Raw genomic sequence first — 21,567 nt, forward strand, 5'->3', positions numbered from 1 at the left:
TCTGTTTAACCATGCAGCAATGGTCAAGTGGGTTACACTAAACCTCTCTCATCTTCTTCCCCATCAAAAGAATACAGCATGGGACCAAAGGTGTCCATCTCAGGGAGGACAGGCAAACATCGGAATCACTAGCCTTGAGATCTCCTGATCCCACAACAATAGTGATAGAATCCTTAGATATGAGCTGTTATATGAGTCTCTGTGAATCTATATTGTTTGTTTGTGACAATATCAGCAACATCTATGATTGATGGGTCTACTTGTGAGCCCAATCTTGATATGTTTCCTTATGATAACCCGAATTCAATTAGATTCATTTATATTATTGATCCGATAGAGATAGGATGCCTAACATTTTGTATTTTACATGGGAACAGATGAGTCGATCCAATTGGGCCGGCTCTAAGATTATGGGCTGGATCTTGTCGATCTGTCGAAATGAACACAAGAAGAAGATTTCTTAAAGCTAAATGATATATTATTTTCTTATTTAGCAAACTAACACACTTCGGTTTAGTCGCATGTTAAGATGATTTATAAAGATTTGATGAATATACTACTTGTTAGTGGTATGACTAATACCTTAGTATTAGGTAATCGATATCTCGACACCAAGTGACCCATGCATCGACAACAAGTGATTGGCACCTCGATATATCGACACTAGCATCTGAGTCTCACGTAACCAACCGTTACCTCATCGTCATCCGATTGATGTCATATGATCCAATATTTCCACGTACTAAGAATCTACGAGAGACGCACTATGTTCATCATGTCCAGTACTCATTATGGAGGTGACACTTTGTAAAGATCACTATAAAAGGATTTCTCAAATATGTTCTCAAATAATCTTATCTCAAAAGCTAACGGATTCATCTAAAACTTTCAATAACATAAACATCCAAATAAATACTCAGGATACAATATTTTATGGGATGAAGAGACTAATATTTTTATATTCACACTGCCATATGCTCCTAAATAGTAAAGGAGCAATCTTATAATCAAAATAATATATATATATATATATATATATATATAATTCAAATAAATTAATTTTAATCGTGGCTAAATATAATTAATTTTTATTTATTTGGATGGATATCTATGACAGTGACATATACAGAGGCTTTTGGTGCAAACGTTATAATTAATTTGTAATAATATATGTTATATATAGATAGATAGATAAATGAAGACTTCGGTCTGCCGTGTTCTTTGGTGCCATTGCCACCGTTCGATGGCACTGTAGTAGAAGAAAAGCGTGTTCCTTTTCTTGCCCTTCTGAGCTGGGAGGAAGAAGGATCGGCTGTTCTATGTCGACGGCGCTAGTAATCGGAGGATGGTTCGCGCAAAGCTTCATCCAGACGTTGCTCGACAAGGCCAGCAACTGCGCGATCCAACAACTCGCGCGGCGCCGCGGCCTTCACGATGACCTGAGGCGGCTGCGGACGTCTCTGCTCCGGATCCATGCCATCCTCGACAAGGCAGAGACGAGGTGGAACCATAAAAACACGAGCTTGGTGGAGCTGGTGAGGCAGCTCAAGGATGCTGCCTATGACGCCGAGGACTTACTGGAGGAGTTGGAGTACCAAGCCGCGAAGCAAAAGGTCGAGCACCGGGGAGACCAGATAAGCGACCTCTTTTCTTTTTCCCTTAGTACTGCGAGCGAGTGGTTGGGTGCCGATGGTGATGATGCTGGGACTCGATTGAGGGAGATCCAGGGGAAGCTGTGCAACATTGCTGCCGATATGATGGATGTCATGCAGCTATCGGCACCCGATGATGGGGGGAGACAATTCGACTGGAAGGTGGTGAGAAGAGAAACGAGCTCTTTCTTGACCGAAAACGTCGTGTTTGGTCGGGACCAAGAAAGGGAGAAAGTAGTAGAATTGCTGTTGGATTCAGGATCTGGTAACAGTAGCTTCTCTGTCTTACCCCTCGTCGGAATCGGAGGGGTTGGGAAGACGACTCTGGCTCAGCTCGTGTACAACGACAATCGTGTCGGCAACTATTTCCACCTCAAGGTTTGGGTCTGTGTATCCGACAATTTCAATGTGAAGAGACTGACCAAAGAGATAATCGAGTCTGCTACCAAGGTGGAACAATCTGACAAATTGAACTTGGACACCCTGCAACAGATCCTCAAGGAGAAGATTGCTTCGGAGAGGTTTCTGCTAGTCCTCGATGACGTGTGGAGCGAAAACAGGGATGACTGGGAAAGGCTGTGCGCACCACTAAGGTTTGCAGCAAGAGGCAGCAAGGTTATAGTCACAACTCGAGACACAAAGATTGCCAGCATCATTGGCACAATGAAGGAAATTTCGCTCGATGGTCTCCAGGATGATGCTTACTGGGAGCTGTTCAAGAAATGTGCATTTGGTTCTGTGAACCCCCAGGAGCATCTAGAGCTCGAGGTTATCGGTAGAAAGATTGCTGGTAAGTTGAAGGGCTCACCGCTAGCAGCAAAAACACTAGGAAGCTTGTTGCGGTCGGATGTCAGCCAAGAACACTGGAGAACTATAATGGAAAGTGAGGTATGGCAACTGCCACAAGCTGAAAATGAAATATTGCCTGTTCTATGGCTGAGCTATCAACACCTTCCCGGACATCTTAGACAGTGTTTCGCTTTTTGCGCTGTGTTTCACAAAGATTATTTATTCTATAAACATGAGTTGATCCAGACTTGGATGGCAGAAGGCTTCATTGCACCTCAAGGAAACAAGAGGGTGGAAGATGTCGGAAGCAGCTACTTCCATGAGCTTGTTAATAGGTCTTTCTTTCAGGAATCTCGGTGGAGAGGGCGATACGTGATGCATGACCTCATACACGATCTTGCCCAATTTATATCTGTGGGAGAGTGCCATAGGATAGATGATGACAAGTCCAAAGAGACCCCTAGTACGACTCGTCATCTATCAGTAGCATTAACTGAGCAAATGAAGTTGGTGAATTTTTCAGGTTACAATAAATTGCGGACCCTTATGATCAACAATCAGAGAAATCAGTATCCATATATGACTAAAGTCAACAGCTGCTTGTTGCCTCAAAGCTTGTTCAAAAGACTGAAAAGAATCCATGTTTTAGTTTTGCAGAAGTGTGGCATGAAAGAGTTGCCTGATATTATCGGTGACTTGATACAACTTCGGTACCTTGACATATCCTACAATGCTCGCATTCAGAGGTTGCCCGAGTCATTGTGCGACCTTTACAATCTGCAAGCACTGAGGCTATGGGGCTGTCAATTACAGAGTTTCCCACAAGGCCTGAGCAAGCTGATCAACTTGAGGCAACTTCATGTAGAAGATGAGATAATTTCTAAGATATACGAGGTTGGGAAGCTGATTTCTCTGCAAGAATTGTCTGCATTCAAAGTGCTAAAGAATCATGGAAACAAACTTGCAGAACTAAGTGGTTTGACACAACTCCACGGCACTCTACGAATTACAAATCTTGAAAATGTAGGGAGTAAAGAAGAAGCAAGCAAGGCTAAACTGCACAGCAAACAGTATCTTGAAGCATTAGAGTTAGAGTGGGCAGCTGGCCAGGTTTCCAGCTTGGAGCATGAGTTACTTGTCTCGGAGGAAGTACTTTTAGGTCTCCAACCACATCACTTCCTCAAAAGTTTGACAATCAGAGGGTACAATGGTGCTACAGTACCCAGTTGGCTGGATGTGAAAATGCTACCGAACTTGGGAACTCTTAAACTAGAGAACTGTACAAGACTGGAGGGTCTTTCATATATTGGACAACTGCCACATATCAAGGTCCTTCATATGAAGAGAATGCCTGTGGTGAAACAAATGAGTCATGAATTATGTGGCTGTACGAAAAGCAAGTTGTTCCCTAGGCTAGAAGAGTTAGTACTGGAGGATATGCCAACATTGAAAGAATTCCCGAATCTTGCACAACTTCCTTGTCTCAAGATTATTCACATGAAGAACATGTTTGCAGTAAAACATATAGGTCATGAATTATATGGTGATATAGAGAGCAATTGTTTTCTATCATTAGAAGAGCTTGTGCTGCAGGACATGCTGACATTGGAGGAACTCCCAAATCTTGGACAACTTCCACATCTTAAGGTTATTCACATGAAGAACATGTCTGCACTGAAACTTATAGGTCGTGAATTATGTGGTTCTAGAGAGAAAATTTGGTTTCCTAGGCTAGAAGTGCTAGTGCTGAAGAACATGCTGGCACTGGAGGAACTCCCAAGTCTTGGACAACTTCCATGTCTCAAGGTTCTTCGCATCCAGGTGTCGAAGGTAGGCCATGGACTCTTTAGTGCTACGAGGAATAAATGGTTTCCAAGGCTGGAAGAGCTAGAAATCAAGGGCATGCTGACATTTGAGGAACTCCATTCTCTTGAAAAACTGCCATGTCTCAAGGTTTTCCGCATCAAGGGATTGCCAGCAGTGAAAAAGATAGGCCATGGATTATTTGATTCTACCTGTCAGAGAGAGTGTTTTCCAAGGTTGGAAGATCTCGTATTAAGCGACATGCCAGCATGGGAAGAGTGGTCGTGGGCTGAAAGGGAGGAGTTATTTTCCTGCTTGTGTAGACTTAAAATTGAACAATGCCCCAAACTTAAATGCTTGCCTCCCATCCCTCATTCTCTCATAAAACTTGAATTATGGCAAGTTGGGCTGACAGGACTTCCAGGATTATGCAAAGGAATTGGTGGAGGTAGCAGCACTAGAACTGCTTCTCTCTCACTCTTGCACATTATTAAATGTCCAAATCTGAGAAATCTGGGAGAAGGGTTGCTATCAAACCACCTGCCACATATCAATGCTATTCGGATATGGGAATGTGCTGAACTGTTGTGGCTGCCTGTCAAGAGGTTTAGAGAATTCACCACCCTTGAGAACTTGTCAATAAGGAACTGCCCCAAGCTCATGAGCATGACACAGTGTGAGGAGAATGACCTCCTCCTCCCGCCGTCAATCAAGGCACTAGAATTGGGTGACTGTGGAAATCTTGGGAAATCGCTGCCTGGATGCCTACACAACCTCAGCTCACTTACTCAGTTGGCGATATCCAATTGTCCATACATGGTATCCTTTCCAAGGGAAGTAATGCTTCACTTGAAGGAACTTGGAACTGTAAGGATCGAGAATTGTGATGGGCTGGGATCAATAGAGGGTTTACAAGTTCTCAAATCACTCAAGAGATTGGCAATCATAGGATGTCCCAGGCTTTTGCTAAATGAAGGGGATGAGCAAGGGGAGGTCTTGTCACTGCTTGAATTATCAGTAGATAAAACAGCCCTACTTAAACTCTCACTTATAAAAAATACACTACCATTCATCCATTCTCTCAGAATCATCTGGTCTCCTCAGAAAGTGATGTTTGACTTGGAGGAGCAGGAATTGGTGCACAGCCTCACAGCTCTCAGGCGCCTTGAATTCTTCAGATGCAAGAATCTCCAGTCCTTGCCAACAGAGTTGCATACCCTTCCTTCCCTCCATGCTTTGGTTGTAAGTGACTGCCCACAGATCCAATCACTGCCGGAGAAGGGACTCCCGACACTCCTCACAGATTTAGGATTTGACCATTGCCACCCAGTGCTGACTGCGCAACTGGAAAAGCACCTGGCAGAGATGAAGAGCTCAGGTCGATTTCACCCAGTTTATGCATAGGCAACATGAGGTACATCACATTATACCACCACTTACCCTCACAACCACCATTTTGTCTACAATTCTTCTTTGTTTCTTAAGAAAATTTCAATTTCCTAACTTATGCTAAAAATATCTTTTTTGCTTGTCGAAAACTGAACCATGCGGTAGTTCTGATATTAGCCGACTTACATGAATCAACTTGGTAGTCGGCAGTTCTGCAATTGAAAGAGCTTTTAACTTGTTGGTCCGTACTTATGATTCTTAATCCAAAAGGAAAACATAGAGAATTCTCTCGAGTAAATACGTGTGAGGCTTGCTTTCCAAAGTATACAACTGTAGTTATCAACTTGACGGCACTGAGTTACTGAGAATCATTTTCTCTGGTATAAAGGAGCGGGAGATATTCAAAGAGTAGAGTTTTCAATGAAAAATAAATGATGTCATAGACAACACAACACATATATTAAATTATCAAAGTATATGAATTAAGTTATCAAAGTAGTAAAACAGCATATATATTAAATTATCAAAGTAGTAAAATAACACATGTATTGAATGATCAAAGTAGTTGAACGACATATATAAATACAATGAACATATATAAATTATATATACCTTTCAAAGAACAAAAAATATTCACCTTGACAATATCATCAATTATCTTGTTATTCTTCCCATTGTGTACCATGGTGCAGAGATGGTTATAAACCTCTCTAACGCTGACCATATATAGCTATGTCTATGTACAAACAGGAGCTGAGAGGATGTTCAGTCTCCATTTTACAACATATGACCTTCCCTATAATTTCCACATCACAATAAAGTACATTTTATGGAATTACACTGTTTGGAGTGGATAATCAATGCCATGTAGGGCAAAATTGCTGTGTACTCTCAATGGTCAATATTGCTGTTAAGCTTTATCTGTCTAGCTTGTGACAATATCCCATGCCTCCCCTTCTCCTTCTCTAATATTTTTGTTCCATTGTGGATGAGCAGTGAGGATGGAGAAAGGGGAGTGGAAGAGAAAGATTTCGATTGCCTCGAGACAACATACAGAGCATTTAGCCAAGGAGATGATCGAGACATGGTGGCACTGAGGATGAGAACATAGAGATTTGGTTTGGTTGTGCATTTTTATTTTGCCTGTCTTAGATTGGGCCATCCTGAGCATCTTAAGCAGGGTTTCACAAAGATTATTATTTCTTAAACATATGCCGATCCAGATTTGATTGGTGGCTTCATTGGTCCTCAAGCAAATGAGAGGATGGAAGATTTAAAGGCAGCTATTTCCATGAGCTTTAATAGGTCTTTCTTTCAGGAATCTCCAATGCAGATTTAAAGAGGAGGATACTTGTCATCATGTGCTCTTTATCCATAAACCCTATCAAACTGCTTCTATCAGATGTAACCCTCGAATTCTTCATCCAACAGGTTGACCTTCTTCCTTCCTTCAATGCAGCAGCCACAGCAGCAGCAAGCAAAAAGAAGCAGCAGAAACAAGATCGGATGAACCTTCTTCCTTCCTTTTGCTGCTCCACTGTTTCGTTTCATATGACTGCATGACCTTCTTCTTCCGTCTTCCCTTTTTCTCCGATCATTCTGGTTTAAATCTTGTGATACTACATTTACGTTTGCACTGCCTGCCGGCTGGCTCGATAGTGATGTTTGCAGAGAAGCTTATTTAGGGAGCATCGAGTGCCTATGTTCCTTAGGTTTCACAAAGGAGTGGATGAGATGAGATTTGCGTACAGCTTCCTTTTATAATCTTAAGAGTTAACACACTGCAGAATGCAATCAATGGTTAGAATGCTATGATCTTTCCAAGAAAAGAGATCGTTTTAAGTTCCCAACAAAATGAGTATAATGAGTCAACTACAAGAATGTGAATGACTTTGGAAGATGGGTTGCTACAGGTTGCAAGCTCTTCCTTTCTTTCCCCTTCACATGGATTTCAGCACAAAAACTATTCAATTCGAACACAAAAAGAAAAAAAAAAGAGATTGACTCCAGAAAATGGCCAAAATCTCAAGCTTAATTGTTGCAACATTTTCGTAATTAAACAGTAATCCAACACACAGATAAATGCATGACAAAAAATATATGCAGCAAGTAAAGAAACAGAAACAACAGCTGGGATTCATCACTTGGATTTCTAAGCATGAGTTCTGCTGCTTTCTGGACTACTCACTGGATTAAAATAAGGATGAGCCTGAAGGGAAGAGCAGCAATCCTCTTAGCAGCTGAAGCTCATAATTATGGAGGAATAAGTTTATAGGAAGAGCATTTACCATCGCTTCTTTCGCTGTTGGCCTCTCCTGGTGATCATACCGAAGCAGCTTGTCCACAAAGTCAACAGCCTAACAACAGAAAAAGAAATTGAAGTAAATTATGTGATAAACTGATCGGAACCTCGACGTTCATGCAGCAATAGTCACCTCGGGAACTGCCACATGCTGGTTATCGGCGTTTATAAACCTTGTCCATGGTTTCCTGCTATGCCTGTGACAATGATTAACAGACATTAGAAAACATATTGGAATGCAAACCCAGAGGAGTTACTTCAGAGTGCACTCTAGAACCTTCCAACGAGAGCTTCAAGTTGCGGGTCGAGTTCTAGTTGATATTTTTTTAGACAAGCATTCAACTCATCTGTTCCAAGTACCTAAACCAGATACCAAAATTTCTCAGATGGTTAAATAAGAAGAGAAAGAACATGGACTAAATGGTGAATGTCAATCATGCTAATTTATCCAGATTGTTTTCCCAAAGAACGATGACAACATGACTCTTCTACTATTTCAATGCATAGACATCCCGCTGAAGACGTTCATGGAAAGCCAATGTTGTCTCAACATTGAAACTCAGCTGATCATCATATATATGTATGTGTATAAAGTTTTTTTCTGAGTCCCACAAATACTAGCGGTTTGTACCACACGATTCCTGTCTGCATGTTGTTTGGAATATAGTAATGAGTTTCTTTTTCCTTAACTACTCCATCTTCAAGTGCCAGCATGAGATCCCTTAGGGTTGAAATTTTATGCCAATATGATTAGCTCTACACAATCCAGAAGAAGTCCATATGTTCCTAGGATGTAATACATAAATTATATTGATGCAAGCAAGTAACGTTTATGCCTAAAAGGCACAATCTAAGAGGATAAGCACAAGTTGGTGAAAATTTAAATAGTTAGATCTGTCTTTTCCACGTGTTATTAACAAAATCAACCAGCAAAATATCTAATTCTTTCATCCTCACTTGAGAACTAAATCATACCTTTGCTATCTTGACCAATTGATCATAATTATCATGTCCATAAAAAAATGGCTCCTTCCGAAATATCTGCCAATCAACAGAAAGCACGATTTTATAGAAAAAAAACATGTCCAGGGAATGTAACTATATAAATCACATACCATCCCAGCAAACATACAACCAAGGCTCCACATATCCAGTGAATAATCATAATCTTGCAAGTCAACTAGGAGCTCTGGGCCTTTAAAGTACCTGCAGAAGAGTTTGATGTAAGTCCAGAGACAGAAAAGTTTGATATAAATCAACAGAGAACTATGCAAAGATTCCTTTTACAAAGCAAAGAGGCAGTAATATGGTCAGGAACCATAAAAGAAATGAGAAGCAAATACCAAAAGTGATCTGTTGCCTTCATCCAAACAAAAACATGAGATTTATCAGTAAATCAACCAAACTTCATCCAGGGAAGGTTTTCTCATCCATTTATTCCTCGATATGGCCTACTTGAATTATAGTAATATAACTCAACAATTAAACAGACATATACACATTTAAATTTAAATGACTGTCACCATAAAAGCTCTTCCAATTCAAGCCATACTAAAATGCTCATACACTGTTACCCAAAAAATCTGACTCACTCCGCGTTCGATTAGGAGAACCAAAGAAAAATTTCCACCCTCACCGCATCGTGCTGTGCAAGCGTATCGGTCCCTGGTTGATCCAGTACAGACTGGTCGATATTGCCGTGTCATGTCAATATACCAGTATGTGTCAACAAACCGAAAAAGGGCAGAAAATTCAATTAAAATTATAATAAAATCCTATTTCAAATTTTTTATCCTAATCTAATTTATTGGTATATAAATACAATTTGGTGCCTAAACATGCATTAATAAGCCTCTAATGAACCATCAAACATGGTAGAATAAGCTCGCAAATCATGCAAGAAGTCAATACATAGCCATTCTAGGCTAATTATTCTTAAAAACCTCTAATTAGGTCTCAATTAATCATTAGTCACTAATCAATCATGAATTATCAATATTCTTTCTGCTAATTACATGACATGATCTTGAAAACATAGAGAGAAGATAAATGCCTTTAATTAGAGTCAGATTCCCCCCAACCTCGAGTTAGAATCCCTATTTCATCCAAATTAAGAGCTTGATTTCCACTAATCACCAATTAGAGAGGAGTCAGAAAGTGTGAGAAATAGTGAGAAAGAAAGTGAGGATGAGAGTCCGTGAAAGTGAAAGAGAGAGAGAGAGAGAGAGAGAGAGAGAGAGAGAGAGAGAGAGTGGGGCTTTTACAAGCCCAAAACAGCCCTCGAAATGAGGGTGGCATGGTCAAAATTCAAACATTAACAACCAATACACATCGGTCAAATTTTGACCCTTGTCTCAGCCAGCTTGGGACCAGTGCATACCGCCAATTTCATATCGTAGCAGGCAGTACAGTAGTCCATGCTTTTGATATTGGGCTCATTTGTGTCCATACATACATCGGAAAATTCAAATTTACCAATTAAATATAATATGATTTTCCCTTTAAAATTCAGAAACTATTATAGAGAACTTGATGCAGGAGAAAGGTTTTGATACACGTTCCTGAAATGAATATTTATGATTTTTAAAAATTTAAGAAGGATATTATATTGTGTTACTTAACAAACATTAAATCTGAAAAGCTACCCTTATTTACAAAAGGGTAGATATGAAATTTTGCTTCCTAAAAACGAAATGTTCACATTTTGAAAATAATTTTATCATCGAAGATTCAAGAGAGAAGGTAATGCTCTTCAACAGGGGATCATTTTTCAACATCGTACCTTGAGGCAACTCTAACGTTGTACTCTTTTTCTGGATGATAAAACTCTGCCAGGCCCCAGTCAATAAGACGAAGCTTGCGCTGTTGGTGATCTATCATAACATTGTGAGGTTTTACATCTCGATGCATGATGCCTTGAGAGTGGCAATAATCTAGTGCCTACACAAGAACCTGGAAAAGTTAAAAGGCAATCAAACTTGATGAAATCTAATTATAGAAACACAAGATATCAAATTCAAAATACACAAACACATGCATTCAGCAGATGCACACCAGAGGTTTTTCAATATATCGAGTTGAAAAAACTAATGTTACATATCTTCAGTGAAAAACAAATCAAGATTTGAAAATTCATTCAGCATGACCTTGAAGCATAAGGGATCTGATAAATGGATCAAAAAGTATATAAGCTAAGTGACGACTAATCCAACTGATCCTTTCCTAGAGATTTAGCATATGATGTATGGTCAACAGCTTGACCATCCATTCTCCCAAAAAGTCCATAATAAGCTAATCACCAATAAACACCAATTTGTTGATCCACATCAAATGTGCAAACTACATGCCAAATTCAATATTCTGTCTTTTGAAACTTCACCAAAAATCAATGTCAGGAATCCTATAATCAGTTTAAGTCCACAAAAATCACAAAACCATAATTCAAGAAACATCAGGATCTGTCCAAGGAAAAAATAACAATTACCATATCTAACCCTAAAATAACAAAAGCTACATGATTCAAAGCTAGCAACAAAGAAACATAAGCAAAATCTAAGGATCTCATAACTAAATCTTGTTGAAAAGAATTAGGTCGGATGGGTCTCTTCAATTCCTTCATCTTATCACTTTATGGTTCACGGAAAGGAAGCTGTATATCACCTATACAACCACTATCTAAGAAGTGGTTTAAGCAGCTGCTTTTGTGCATCAATCACAAGACTGCACTAATAAGCCATATGCAGTAGCAGTGCATGGTTCAACTACATAATCTGTCCACATTTTATGCATGTGGCAGCAAAAGCCACATAGATAATGCATATACGGACATAGCCAAACCCGAAAGCCCCAAATATGCTCAAAACTTGACCACACAAGTCCAACATCTCACCTCACTAAGTCTACTAAGTAGAACTTAAAGCTATAGGGTCTCACGATTTTCTCTTTGTTTCCTTTGGTGACAATAGTAGGTGTCTAGTAGCAAGAGAAACTATGATACAAATCAAACCCAAGTGGAGCCATCACTATCTCTTACAAACTATGTGCGAAGGAAAGTATCATATCAATATATAACAAAAAAACAGAAAACTTAACATTCAGAGGGCAATAAGAGTTAAAGTCAAGGTTGCTACTCAAAGTGGAAAACTATATATACTAACTTTATAAGTGCTTGTTATAAGAATAACAATAACATAAAGTGTCATGACAATCATAATTAGCTGGATTGTTAACCAACAAGTTGACATTCTTCACTTCATTGCACATGGGAAGATAACCTTACCTTTAATAGTTCATATATGTAGTATCGAATGTCGTAGTCTGACAAAGTTGGATAGAGAACTTTAAAGTCGGTATTGTTGACGTATTCAAAAATTAGACTAGGTGTCTTCGATTGCTGATCTCTGACGATATCAAGTAATTTGACGATGTTGGATCCGCCACAAAGGTTTTGCAATATCTTTATTTCTCTCTTGATCTGCATTGAAAGAAAAGAATGATAAATAAAAAAAGGAATAGAAAGCAGAAGCAGATAGTTAAGAGAGATGTCACGACATCAAGCAAACCTCATACTTGAATCCACAAGGGAATCCATGACTGAGTCATAGTAAAATTAGAGCATCAATGAAAGAAATAGCACGAGCATGAAATAGAAATATGAAAAAAAATCTTATTGAGACAACCAATGCAAGAAAGACCCTTTTATTAAAAAAATACAAAAAAAATAAATTAGTTGCCAGACCTTCTTGCTAAACTATCTAGCAAACAGGGCCTGTTGAAGCCATTTTATAGGTGATGCAACATCTTGGATACCCAGCTCATCAACAGCTGATTATATCTCTAGCTCTTGGACAGCCAAACAGACCGAGTATTGAATTATGTATATTCACTACGGCATTAAAACAAGCTTGACAGTGATATAGTAGATGATGAAGGACGTGATTAGAGAGATAACACCACATAAAGCATATAATAGAAAAGATCCACACCAAATTGCACCCAACGCTTGTCTCATAAGCAACAGAACCAAATAGAAGTAAGTAAGAATTTAAACTTCCTAAATTGCTTCATAGGCATGGATTATTCTTCATGCTCCCAGTATTTAGTATAATTTAAGCATCTTCATCCTACCCCATAAATCACATTGTGAAGCATTAGATCTACCGGACAAGTATAATTGAATATTCATGCCCTTTCTTTTTACAACTGTTGCAAAGCAACAATTATTTGAAACTTTTCTCAAGCCCTAAACCAAATATGCACTGCTACATGAGCTAAAATTCAATAGCGAGAAATTAAAGGCAACCAAGTAACCGAAACCATCCAATAAAACAAGGGAACCTAGATACATAATTAAATCTATAATGCATTGTCACAGCAAGCCTAATTTGTAATAGAGTCTTCTTTAACATAACAATCTTGTATAAATACAAATTCAGATCAGATTTAAATCCCACCTTCTTCTTCTTTACTGGCTTTAGAATCTTAATAATGCACTTCTCCTTGTCCGTGGCACGCACTCCCTCGAAAACCTCGCTGTACTTTCCCCTTCCGACCTTCCGAACAACCTCATAATCATCTTGTTCCCTGCATGCAAATAAAAATTTATTAAACCAAGAAACCTTGATTGCAATAAAAGCAAAAACATCTCAAAAATTTATGGATTTAGAAGAGTGAGAAAGATCACGTGTGCCCTCACCCCCACTGGACGGTGAGAGATTCGTAGTCCCAGTAATCCTTGGGTCGGTGGACGTTGATATCAGCGTAGACCCGAGCCCGGGAGGGGGCGCCGGGGCTGCGGACGGCCTTTCCGATCTTCTGCGCCAGGGCTCCGGCTGCGGAGGGGCGGAGGCGGCCTGGGAAGCTCCCGGGGCTTGCGACGAAGGGGTGGAAGAGGCGAAGTGGGTGGGCGCCGGGTGGGGACGAGAAGCTGAGAAGGGGAGCGAGGGATCGCAGGTGACGGGAGAGGAGGGAGAAGGAGCGGAGAGGCCCAAAGGCCATAGAAATAGGAAGCTAGAACGGGGTAACAAAGAAGGTGGCTATATATATATATATATATATATATATATATATATATATATATAGTTATTTTAACCCTTTCTCACTTAACTCCTTATAGTTTTGTGTTTAAAATAACTCCTATATTATATAAAATATTAATTCATAATAAATTATTTATATATATATATATAATTTAAATAAAAAAAATAAAATAGTCCTTATGATTTTAGTTATAGACCACTTAAGTTTTTATAGTTTACTCATGTCTAAAATAACTCATGTATTTTTAAGAACATAATATATAAGTCCCTCTCATAATTAATAGATATTAAAATTCATATATTAATAAATTATTAATATAATTAAAGTCATAATAAATATTAAAACCTAAATCATTTCTCGATTAACGTTAATGAAGATTCACGATATAAGTAAGTATCTTAAAGTGAACAGGGGAAACATAGAGATGGTTTGACATTAAAGACCATGCTCATTCGAGCTTAATTTTTTTTCTTTCAAAATAAAAAATATTTTAAAATATTTTTAACAAAAAATGTTGACATCACAAAGATCCTTATTCCTATGCAAACCAACTCTTAACCTAACTCCAACTTTGCCAACTTCCACCCTCGACTCATGAACCTCAATCATGCATGATCGATTTGCGGTGTGCATCCTTATCCCCTTAATTTTTTTGTTTGTATAGTATGATTAAGAAAATAATTTAGAAAAAATTTCAATCAATTAAATTATTAATTGATCTATTTCCTAATAAATGATGTAATTTATAGAAAATAAATAGTTCAAATTTTATTTTCATGTATGAACCATAAAAAATAAATATTATAATTATATATTTATGTGTGAAAGTAAAATAAAAATAAAGGTCATCCTTCTCTTGTTCATTACGAAGCATAATTAAGAAGCATCTCTAGGAAAGATGAGATCCTTTATTCTTTTCTTATCAATTTTTATTTAAAATTTAAAATCTTTGATATTATTATTATTATTATTATTATTATTATTATATATGTGATGAATAATAATATTTTGATTTTAAAATTTTATAATTAATAAATAATGGTTGTTGAATTATGATATTAGAATGATTAGTAAATTTCATAATAATTCTAAGTCATTTAATTAGACATATTTATGTTTCAAAGAATTATGTATATTTTTTATTTAATTAGTTTTAAATTTAGAATCATAAATTAGTTAATTCATGAAAAAATAGATTTGAGGTTAATTTATATTTTTAAAATATTTTTATTTAAATATTAAAATTTAATTTAATAAAATGGGTCAAATTAATATCTGATTTTAGTTAAGTTGATTGGTCAGATCAACCCATGTGATAAGCATAACCTAGCTCATATGATTAGGTATGATTTTACTCGTGTGATAAGATATAATCCAACCTATGTGGTAAAGCATAATTTAACTCATATAGCTAAGTATAATTTAACTCGTATTTAGCTATATTTATTTTATTTCTCTTTAACATTAAAATTTCCATGGTCCCAATTATTCGATTGCCAAACACAAAAAAAAGAAAGAGGAATAGTTAGTGCCTAATTTGTTTTCTCTTTGGGTATCTACGTGCTCGGTTTGCGATTTGTGCTGCTCGAGCAATCCCCAGGTTGAACCAACAAGCCTTACCCAAGGCTGAATCAGACATGACAATAAATGAGCTACAATTTTGAGTTCATATTCAAACGAAGCTTTTGGACATGGTCGAATGTTCGATTTCAGTTTGCTGTTCTAGTTGGTCTGCGCTCTTGAATGGAATGCCGCTTGGTGTCTGACAAAAGTCTTGGTGATTCATGACACTTCAAACATCTTCCGATCGTCGTACCATCCCTTGAAGTTTCTCGAGCCAATTCAATCACCGCTGGCCTGCCAAAGAGAATAGAAATTTCTGGGAACAATTTCGATCTATCTCACTATTTATTCAGTGACAGCAGATGACATTCAAGTTGTCCATACTGGTAGTCTTTAAGAACTCCAAGAACACAGGCCTACGACCACAGATTTGTATGATAGTTAGGATGCTGAAGAGCCAATGCAGAATCCGAAGAACACCATGAACCGAGATCCCCATCGCATTCACATGCTTCCGCATGGGTTTTGTGTCGTCGGCAGATTTCCATCGTATGTGCACCTGAGGACATCCGGAAGTCTCTTTAGCACCCTCGGTCCTGCTGGCACTTTCCCAGATCTTGGCCTTATATCCTTCATTCCCGTCGCATCGTAGCCATGCAAAAAAACCAAATAGAAGAACAAGGAATCGATCAGCTGATGCCTGAAAAGAATACTGAACTTTTTAGCAGAAGGTTGGGACATCGGTGCAAACACTAGTTTCTGTCCATTGTGCTCGAGAAACTTACATCTAATGTTTCTGTCCTGAAAAGAATGAATGACAGAAAGAAAGAATCAAATCTGAATAAGAGTATCTGTACAAGTCCAGACGACTAACCTGATCAAAAATGGATGTAGGAATGGCAAGGGTCGCTACAGCATTTGGGGAGTCTACTATTCCTGATATCCTTCCCTCGCAGGGGCAGCATGACAGCAGCAGATACGCCTGCATTGAATTGAGGTATATCTATTCATTCTGGTGTTGACTTGTATGGTTTGGAGCTGTTATCATCATCATCATCATAGAATTACGATGAAAATGCTCGGAAGGTGTGATGGAGAAGCCTCCAAACCTGCTCCTTGGAGTATCCAAATTTCGAGAGGTAGTCGATGGCATTGAGGACTGCTCGCTTGTAGGCTACTGTTGCATCGAGGAAGTGTTGCCGCCCTGCCTCATCTACGCTGATTCCCTCGAAGACCAGCCACTCTGAGAACCTCGGCTCCACCGGCCCTATCTCAAAGATTGGGCTCACATGCAGAACTGTGGGGCCCATTGGTGTCAGGTATTCTCTCATTCCATCCCTAATGATTTCACACCTGCAAAGCACAACATGAAGAGATTTTAACTTTTAAATTGTAGAACCAAATTAGATTGTTATCTAACATTACAACTTGCAGATTTCCTAACTGTAACTGTCAGATTTTTCATTAGATATTTGGTAATTTTGCAAAGCACATATGCTGTCTTTGTTTCCTCATTCCAAATTATAAGTAGCAGTTAGGAGTTAGGACTATTAAGTTTTTATTCACTTGAATGATCGATAATCACCAAGCATTTTGGGCTTCGAATTCTGCTTGTGTTCGGAAAATTGTGATCAACAAAGGTCTAGAATAAGTGGTTCAGGTTGCCATTTTTCAAGGTAATTAAGCTACAAAAATCTTTTTTTAACTTTTGTTCTGATCATGAAATGGACTATGGAGAACACATTCTGAGAATTTCCTGAGAAGATATCAGAACTATAAGATTGTCCTGAAGTAAAGCGAAAACAACACTCTACCTATTGTAGCTCATGTAATCATATTTAAGAATGTTTCGTAATCACAAACTATTCGTGATGTATCTTTTCCTCTTAGTAGCTGCCTTTTATAGCAATCTTGGTTTTTTTTGTATGTGTTAGTAGATGATTGACTGAAAATATGATTACTAGGTAGGATTAACGCGGTACCTATCATGGATCTACATTGTGATCTAAATATTTCTTTTCATCGACATGTTTATCTGATTGCAATGTTCAAACTTTAAGAATTTTCACAAAATTAGTACTAATTTTGTGTCAAATATATATATTATTTTCCCCTTGATCAGTTCGGCCTGTTATATCATGTAATGGACAAGAAGAAATGAACACTAGGCTGACAGAGTTTGAGGAGTTACTTGAGTTCTAGGAATCCGCTCATCTCTATCGCTCCACAGAATGAAACTTCTCCATCACCCTGGGAAAAGTGCATGTCACCAGTGCTGAGATTTGCCCCTTCCACAAATACTGGTAGATATACTTTAGAACCTCTGCTGAGATTTTTGATGTCACAGTTCCCTCCATTTTCCCTTCCGGGAATTGTCCTTGCAGCTTCATCTGCAATCTTTTTCCATTCAGGAGTTCCTTCATTTATCTGCAAATTTCAAGAATAAAATATGTCAACGTTGTGGTTCATATGGTGCCATTACATTGTAATAAAGAACATATTTCAAAAACCAGTCTACGAAGAACGATACACTTCATCTTCAGCAACATTATCAAACCATATGCAACTTATACGTGGTCATATAAAACTCCATAGTGGCAATGATTCTAAAATGTGGTTGGATTTTTGTGTTACTACTTTTATCTCTAAGTTTGAGCATTTGATGCAATATTTTGGTTGCAGAGCTGTGGCTATCACATTATGTTATAGGATCTGCAAATCTATTGAACACCAGTTATGTAATAAAGAAGCAGCTAGTTTTTTCAGTAGTTTGTTGTCTGGTTCTCAACTGTAAGTTCATATATTTTTTATTAACTTTCTTTCCTATAATTATGTCAAGATTTCCTTACTGTGATTACTAAGATTAGTATGTTCATGTATTTGTGATTATTTTTCTTCTCGCTTCAAAGAATTTCTTTCGGATTCTTAATGGTTTTATGGTATGCATGTCGCATTTTGGATGTTTTTTTTTGTGTTCTTGCTCTTTCATTGAGTGGGTTTTACCGTTTCCTTTAGAATATAAAACTAAATCCTAAAATGAGATTATGCTTTAGATGCATTTTAAGTTTTCATATTAGTATTTACCACTATGTTCATATGGTTATATTTTTGTATGTCAGATGTTGAAACCTTGTCCGAGATTCAGAAGATTGTCGCTTAAAATTAATGAATTTAGCTATTAACATCTTTAGAAAAAACATCTAAAATACTTTGTATCCATCATACCATTCCGAGGAGACAATTCTCGGCAGTCGGTAAGTTCGCAAGTGGGCGTTGGTGTAGAACTTCACATAATTTCAGCAATCCAATGCCATTTTCTGCCAATTCCTTTTCCCTCTCATTCCATATGCATAGAAGTTCCATGGATGGTGCAGTTCCAACAATCCCCGGGTGTGCCAAACCAGGAAATCGAACTCCTAGAGATCCGATATCGAGTTTGTAAAGGTTAAGAACTTACTGTGCATAGATTTACAGGAAGAAGATCGAAAAAAAAAACAGATAAAGAAGATCATAATGTGGAAAAGCTTTACCTGGTATGTGTGGTGAGTATGCATATATTCCTTCAAAGTACCAAATGGCTTTAGTTGCACAGGGGAAGTGATCTGTTAAAAACCCTCCACCATTCTCTCTGTCAAAGGTTGCTGTATAACCCCATTCATCACCTGGAAGTGGACCCAAGTTGCATATTTCAACCATTAGAAGATCACCAGGCTTGGCGGGAATGCCTTTTGAATCCACCACTCTTAAAGGGCCACTGAGATAATGAGTCTGTGACAAATTGTTTTATCAGTAGCTCTATGCAAACTGCATCAAATTAAAATGAAGTTGACCTCAGAGAGTGCCTAAATGTTTATTCATGTGTTTGATATTTATCGGACCCGGTTTTATATTTATCAGCCATTGAAATAGGAGAGATGTATACAAAAAATTTTGATTTGCATGAAGTTTACTCTTGACTTTGCTGGATTGTCTCTTGAGTTCAGACTTTTTTCCTCTATCTCCGGATGTTTTTTTTTTTTTGTTATTTGCAAGTAGCAAATTTACGCAGCTTTTTTTCAATTTTTCTTAATGCTTCTTCGGTCAAATCTTAATAGTTTGAGAAGATATAGCTCAGAAAGTTCAGATGTCCTATGTCAGGCTTTGAGGTGATTAATAATTTCTTTGAAAATAATTATCTTCCTACACAGGTTGCTCATTTTGTAATCATACTGAAAATATAATTCGAATCTACGTAGCTCACGAATATGAGATATATGCTCATGAGAATCTGAGTTTTTTACTTTTATTGATGAAAATAATCAGAAATATTTCAATGATGTTAAGAAGTAGGTTTTAAAAATTTAAAACCTAGAATTCTTTTATGCATTTGGTTTCTTGCAGCTCCTAAAAGGGGCTGATAGACTAACACAAATTTAGGGCTTTGTCATCTATCTACAAATACTCTGTATCTTCTGCTTGTTAAGTCCTACAGTGGCAGATATGCTTATCTACTTTGCCGTCGGCATGAATGGGACCGAACAAAAATTTATTTCATGTCTTGTGAAACCCCAGAAATGTTATGCAATTCAATGAATACACAGGCTTCAAATTCTTCATATGCTAGAAATGACTGGGTAAAACCCTAGAAATGTTATGCAATTCAATGAATAAACAGGCTTCGAATTCTTCATATGCTAGAAATGACTGGGTAAAACCCTAGAAATGTTATGCAATTCAATGAATAGAGACAGGCTTCAAATTCTTCATATGCTAGAAATGACTGGGTAACAGTACAGCTCATTTAACTCTGCTCCTGCGTGTATCAATCTATCTTTCTTTCTGATGAGCTCATATCATCTTTCTTTCCCCCATTCCTACCCACAGTGAGTGCCTATTATGTGCTTGTGATTGTTTCTGTGAATATTTCTCCTCAGCTCTGCTACAGTTCATTGAATTCACAGCACAACAAATTTTCTAGTAACTTTGCACTTACAATTGTGAGGTCTAAGGATTTGATGTCTTCGGCAGAGTTGTCATCACCAACTCGACCTCCAGTCCAGTCTACCATCTCGACTCGGAAGACCTCCCCTTCCGTGACATCTGCTACCGCGGGTATGTCAGGGTGCCATCGGTTGTGAAGGGGAAGTTTCTGCTCCCAGGGCTTCTTCTTCACGTCTACCGGCACGACAACTCTGGGAGTCAGAGGAGCCATGGCTGCCTGCAAGTTACTCGGCAAAGCGCCACACCCTGCACAGAGATGATGAACCGGGGCTATGAATCCCTCAATCAATGGATGTTCCAAGCCTCAATCGAGCTGTCGTCTTCGAGGACAGCACCAGCTGACCTTTTCAGCTCTTTCACCTCCTTCGAGATGATGATGAGGTGATGACGATGCAGTGCGACTCTTCCATGCTCCAAATCCTATTGGAGCGGTGTTGGTCTTTCGTTGTTGGACTGATCACCTCGACATGATTCCAGACCTTAGTTGGATCCATGCAATTGGATATTTTCCCGACAGAAAGCGATGCGTGATGGATGATACATTAGATTCTTTGTAAAGATGTTTTCTTCGGATTCCTTATTGTTTTCTCGATTTCCTCATGTTTGTCTCTAAAACAAAAAGAAATAAATTACAATAAATGAAAACAAAACTCATAATATCGACATTAATGAAGCAAAAGACTCTCAGAGAAGGATACTCACACACCTATCATTTGCCTCTTCCCCCTCTATCCTCAATTCTTCACAAGCAGAAATCTTTCGATCGAACAAAGAATATAAATCAATCATCAAGTAGATTAAATGGAAGAAATTTGTCATCGTTTTGATCGGTGATCTATAATTTTTCCCTCGATATGAAACTAACACATTGAGGCATCACTGCGACTCCCGCTGATGCATTTAGCGGTGATCTCTTGTCGTTGTTTGGATTAAACCATGACGAGTTCACCAATTCGTGCGACGAAGAACATAGCGACACGCTCTTTACACCGATGTGTCTGCAAACCACACGTGCTTTCAGCCCCGCGGAGAGAGAAGCTTCGAAGCTCC

General features: G+C 38.2%; 3 protein-coding genes across 5 annotated transcripts; 1 reads left to right on the forward strand and 2 right to left on the reverse strand.

Annotated features, from left to right (window-relative positions):
• The first annotated feature begins 1,212 nt into the window (after nt 1-1,212).
• LOC135641147 (putative disease resistance protein RGA3) lies at nt 1,213-7,087 on the forward strand. The gene is made up of 2 exons (XM_065156241.1): nt 1,213-5,658; nt 6,630-7,087. Exon 1 carries the CDS (start codon nt 1,320-1,322, stop codon nt 5,646-5,648), a length of 4,329 nt encoding a protein of 1,442 aa, XP_065012313.1. The 5' UTR covers nt 1,213-1,319; the 3' UTR covers nt 5,649-5,658; nt 6,630-7,087.
• A 560-nt stretch (nt 7,088-7,647) lies between these two features.
• On the reverse strand, nt 7,648-13,949 carry LOC135641148 (casein kinase II subunit alpha-like). The gene is made up of 10 exons (XM_065156242.1): nt 13,631-13,949; nt 13,389-13,518; nt 12,215-12,409; nt 10,718-10,875; nt 9,051-9,141; nt 8,911-8,976; nt 8,213-8,295; nt 8,069-8,132; nt 7,922-7,990; nt 7,648-7,842 (listed from the first exon to the last, which is right to left on the reverse strand). The coding sequence occupies exons 1-10, from the start codon at nt 13,930-13,932 to the stop codon at nt 7,786-7,788; spliced, it is 1,215 nt and encodes a 404-aa protein (XP_065012314.1). The 5' UTR covers nt 13,933-13,949; the 3' UTR covers nt 7,648-7,785.
• Nucleotides 13,950-15,622: 1,673 nt separating this feature from the next.
• LOC135639887 (uncharacterized) lies at nt 15,623-21,491 on the reverse strand. Of its 3 annotated transcripts, XR_010497068.1 has the most exons (10): nt 21,224-21,491; nt 20,861-21,126; nt 20,510-20,763; nt 19,068-19,305; nt 18,763-18,953; nt 17,729-17,964; nt 16,647-16,890; nt 16,412-16,519; nt 15,922-16,167; nt 15,623-15,831 (listed from the first exon to the last, which is right to left on the reverse strand). XR_010497068.1 is itself a non-coding variant. In XM_065153877.1 (9 exons), exons 3-9 carry the CDS (start codon nt 20,726-20,728, stop codon nt 16,042-16,044), a joined length of 1,362 nt encoding a protein of 453 aa, XP_065009949.1. In that variant the 5' UTR covers nt 20,729-20,763; nt 20,861-21,126; nt 21,224-21,491; the 3' UTR covers nt 15,851-16,041. The 3 variants fall into 3 exon arrangements, 2 of the variants coding, with proteins under 2 accessions (XP_065009949.1, XP_065009951.1); XM_065153877.1 differs by lacking the exon at nt 15,623-15,831 and having other exon boundaries at nt 15,851-16,167; XM_065153879.1 differs by lacking the exons at nt 15,623-15,831; nt 20,861-21,126; nt 21,224-21,491 and having other exon boundaries at nt 15,851-16,167; nt 20,510-20,850.
• Nucleotides 21,492-21,567: the final 76 nt, after the last annotated feature.

The sequence above is a fragment of the Musa acuminata genome, chromosome BXJ3-6 (genome assembly GCF_036884655.1).
Source record: "Musa acuminata AAA Group cultivar baxijiao chromosome BXJ3-6, Cavendish_Baxijiao_AAA, whole genome shotgun sequence".
Taxonomy (NCBI): domain Eukaryota; kingdom Viridiplantae; phylum Streptophyta; class Magnoliopsida; order Zingiberales; family Musaceae; genus Musa; species Musa acuminata.

Coding starts and splice junctions, on each gene's coding strand:
- LOC135641147 (XM_065156241.1), top strand. CDS start 1,320: ATGTCGACGGCGCTAGTAATCGGAGGATGGTTCGCGCAAAGCTTCATC.
- LOC135639887 (XM_065153877.1), bottom strand. CDS start 20,728: ATGGCTCCTCTGACTCCCAGAGTTGTCGTGCCGGTAGACGTGAAGAAG. Junction 18,954..19,067: donor ATACTCACCACACATACCAG/GTAAAGCTTTTC, acceptor TCGGATCTCTAG/GAGTTCGATTTCCTGGTTTG. Junction 16,168..16,411: donor CTACATCCATTTTTGATCAG/GTTAGTCGTCTG, acceptor ACGGGAATGAAG/GATATAAGGCCAAGATCTGG.
- LOC135641148 (XM_065156242.1), bottom strand. CDS start 13,932: ATGGCCTTTGGGCCTCTCCGCTCCTTCTCCCTCCTCTCCCGTCACCTG. Junction 12,410..13,388: donor AGCCAGTAAAGAAGAAGAAG/GTGGGATTTAAA, acceptor CTTTCAATGCAG/ATCAAGAGAGAAATAAAGAT. Junction 8,133..8,212: donor CTTGAAGCTCTCGTTGGAAG/GTTCTAGAGTGC, acceptor TCATTGTCACAG/GCATAGCAGGAAACCATGGA.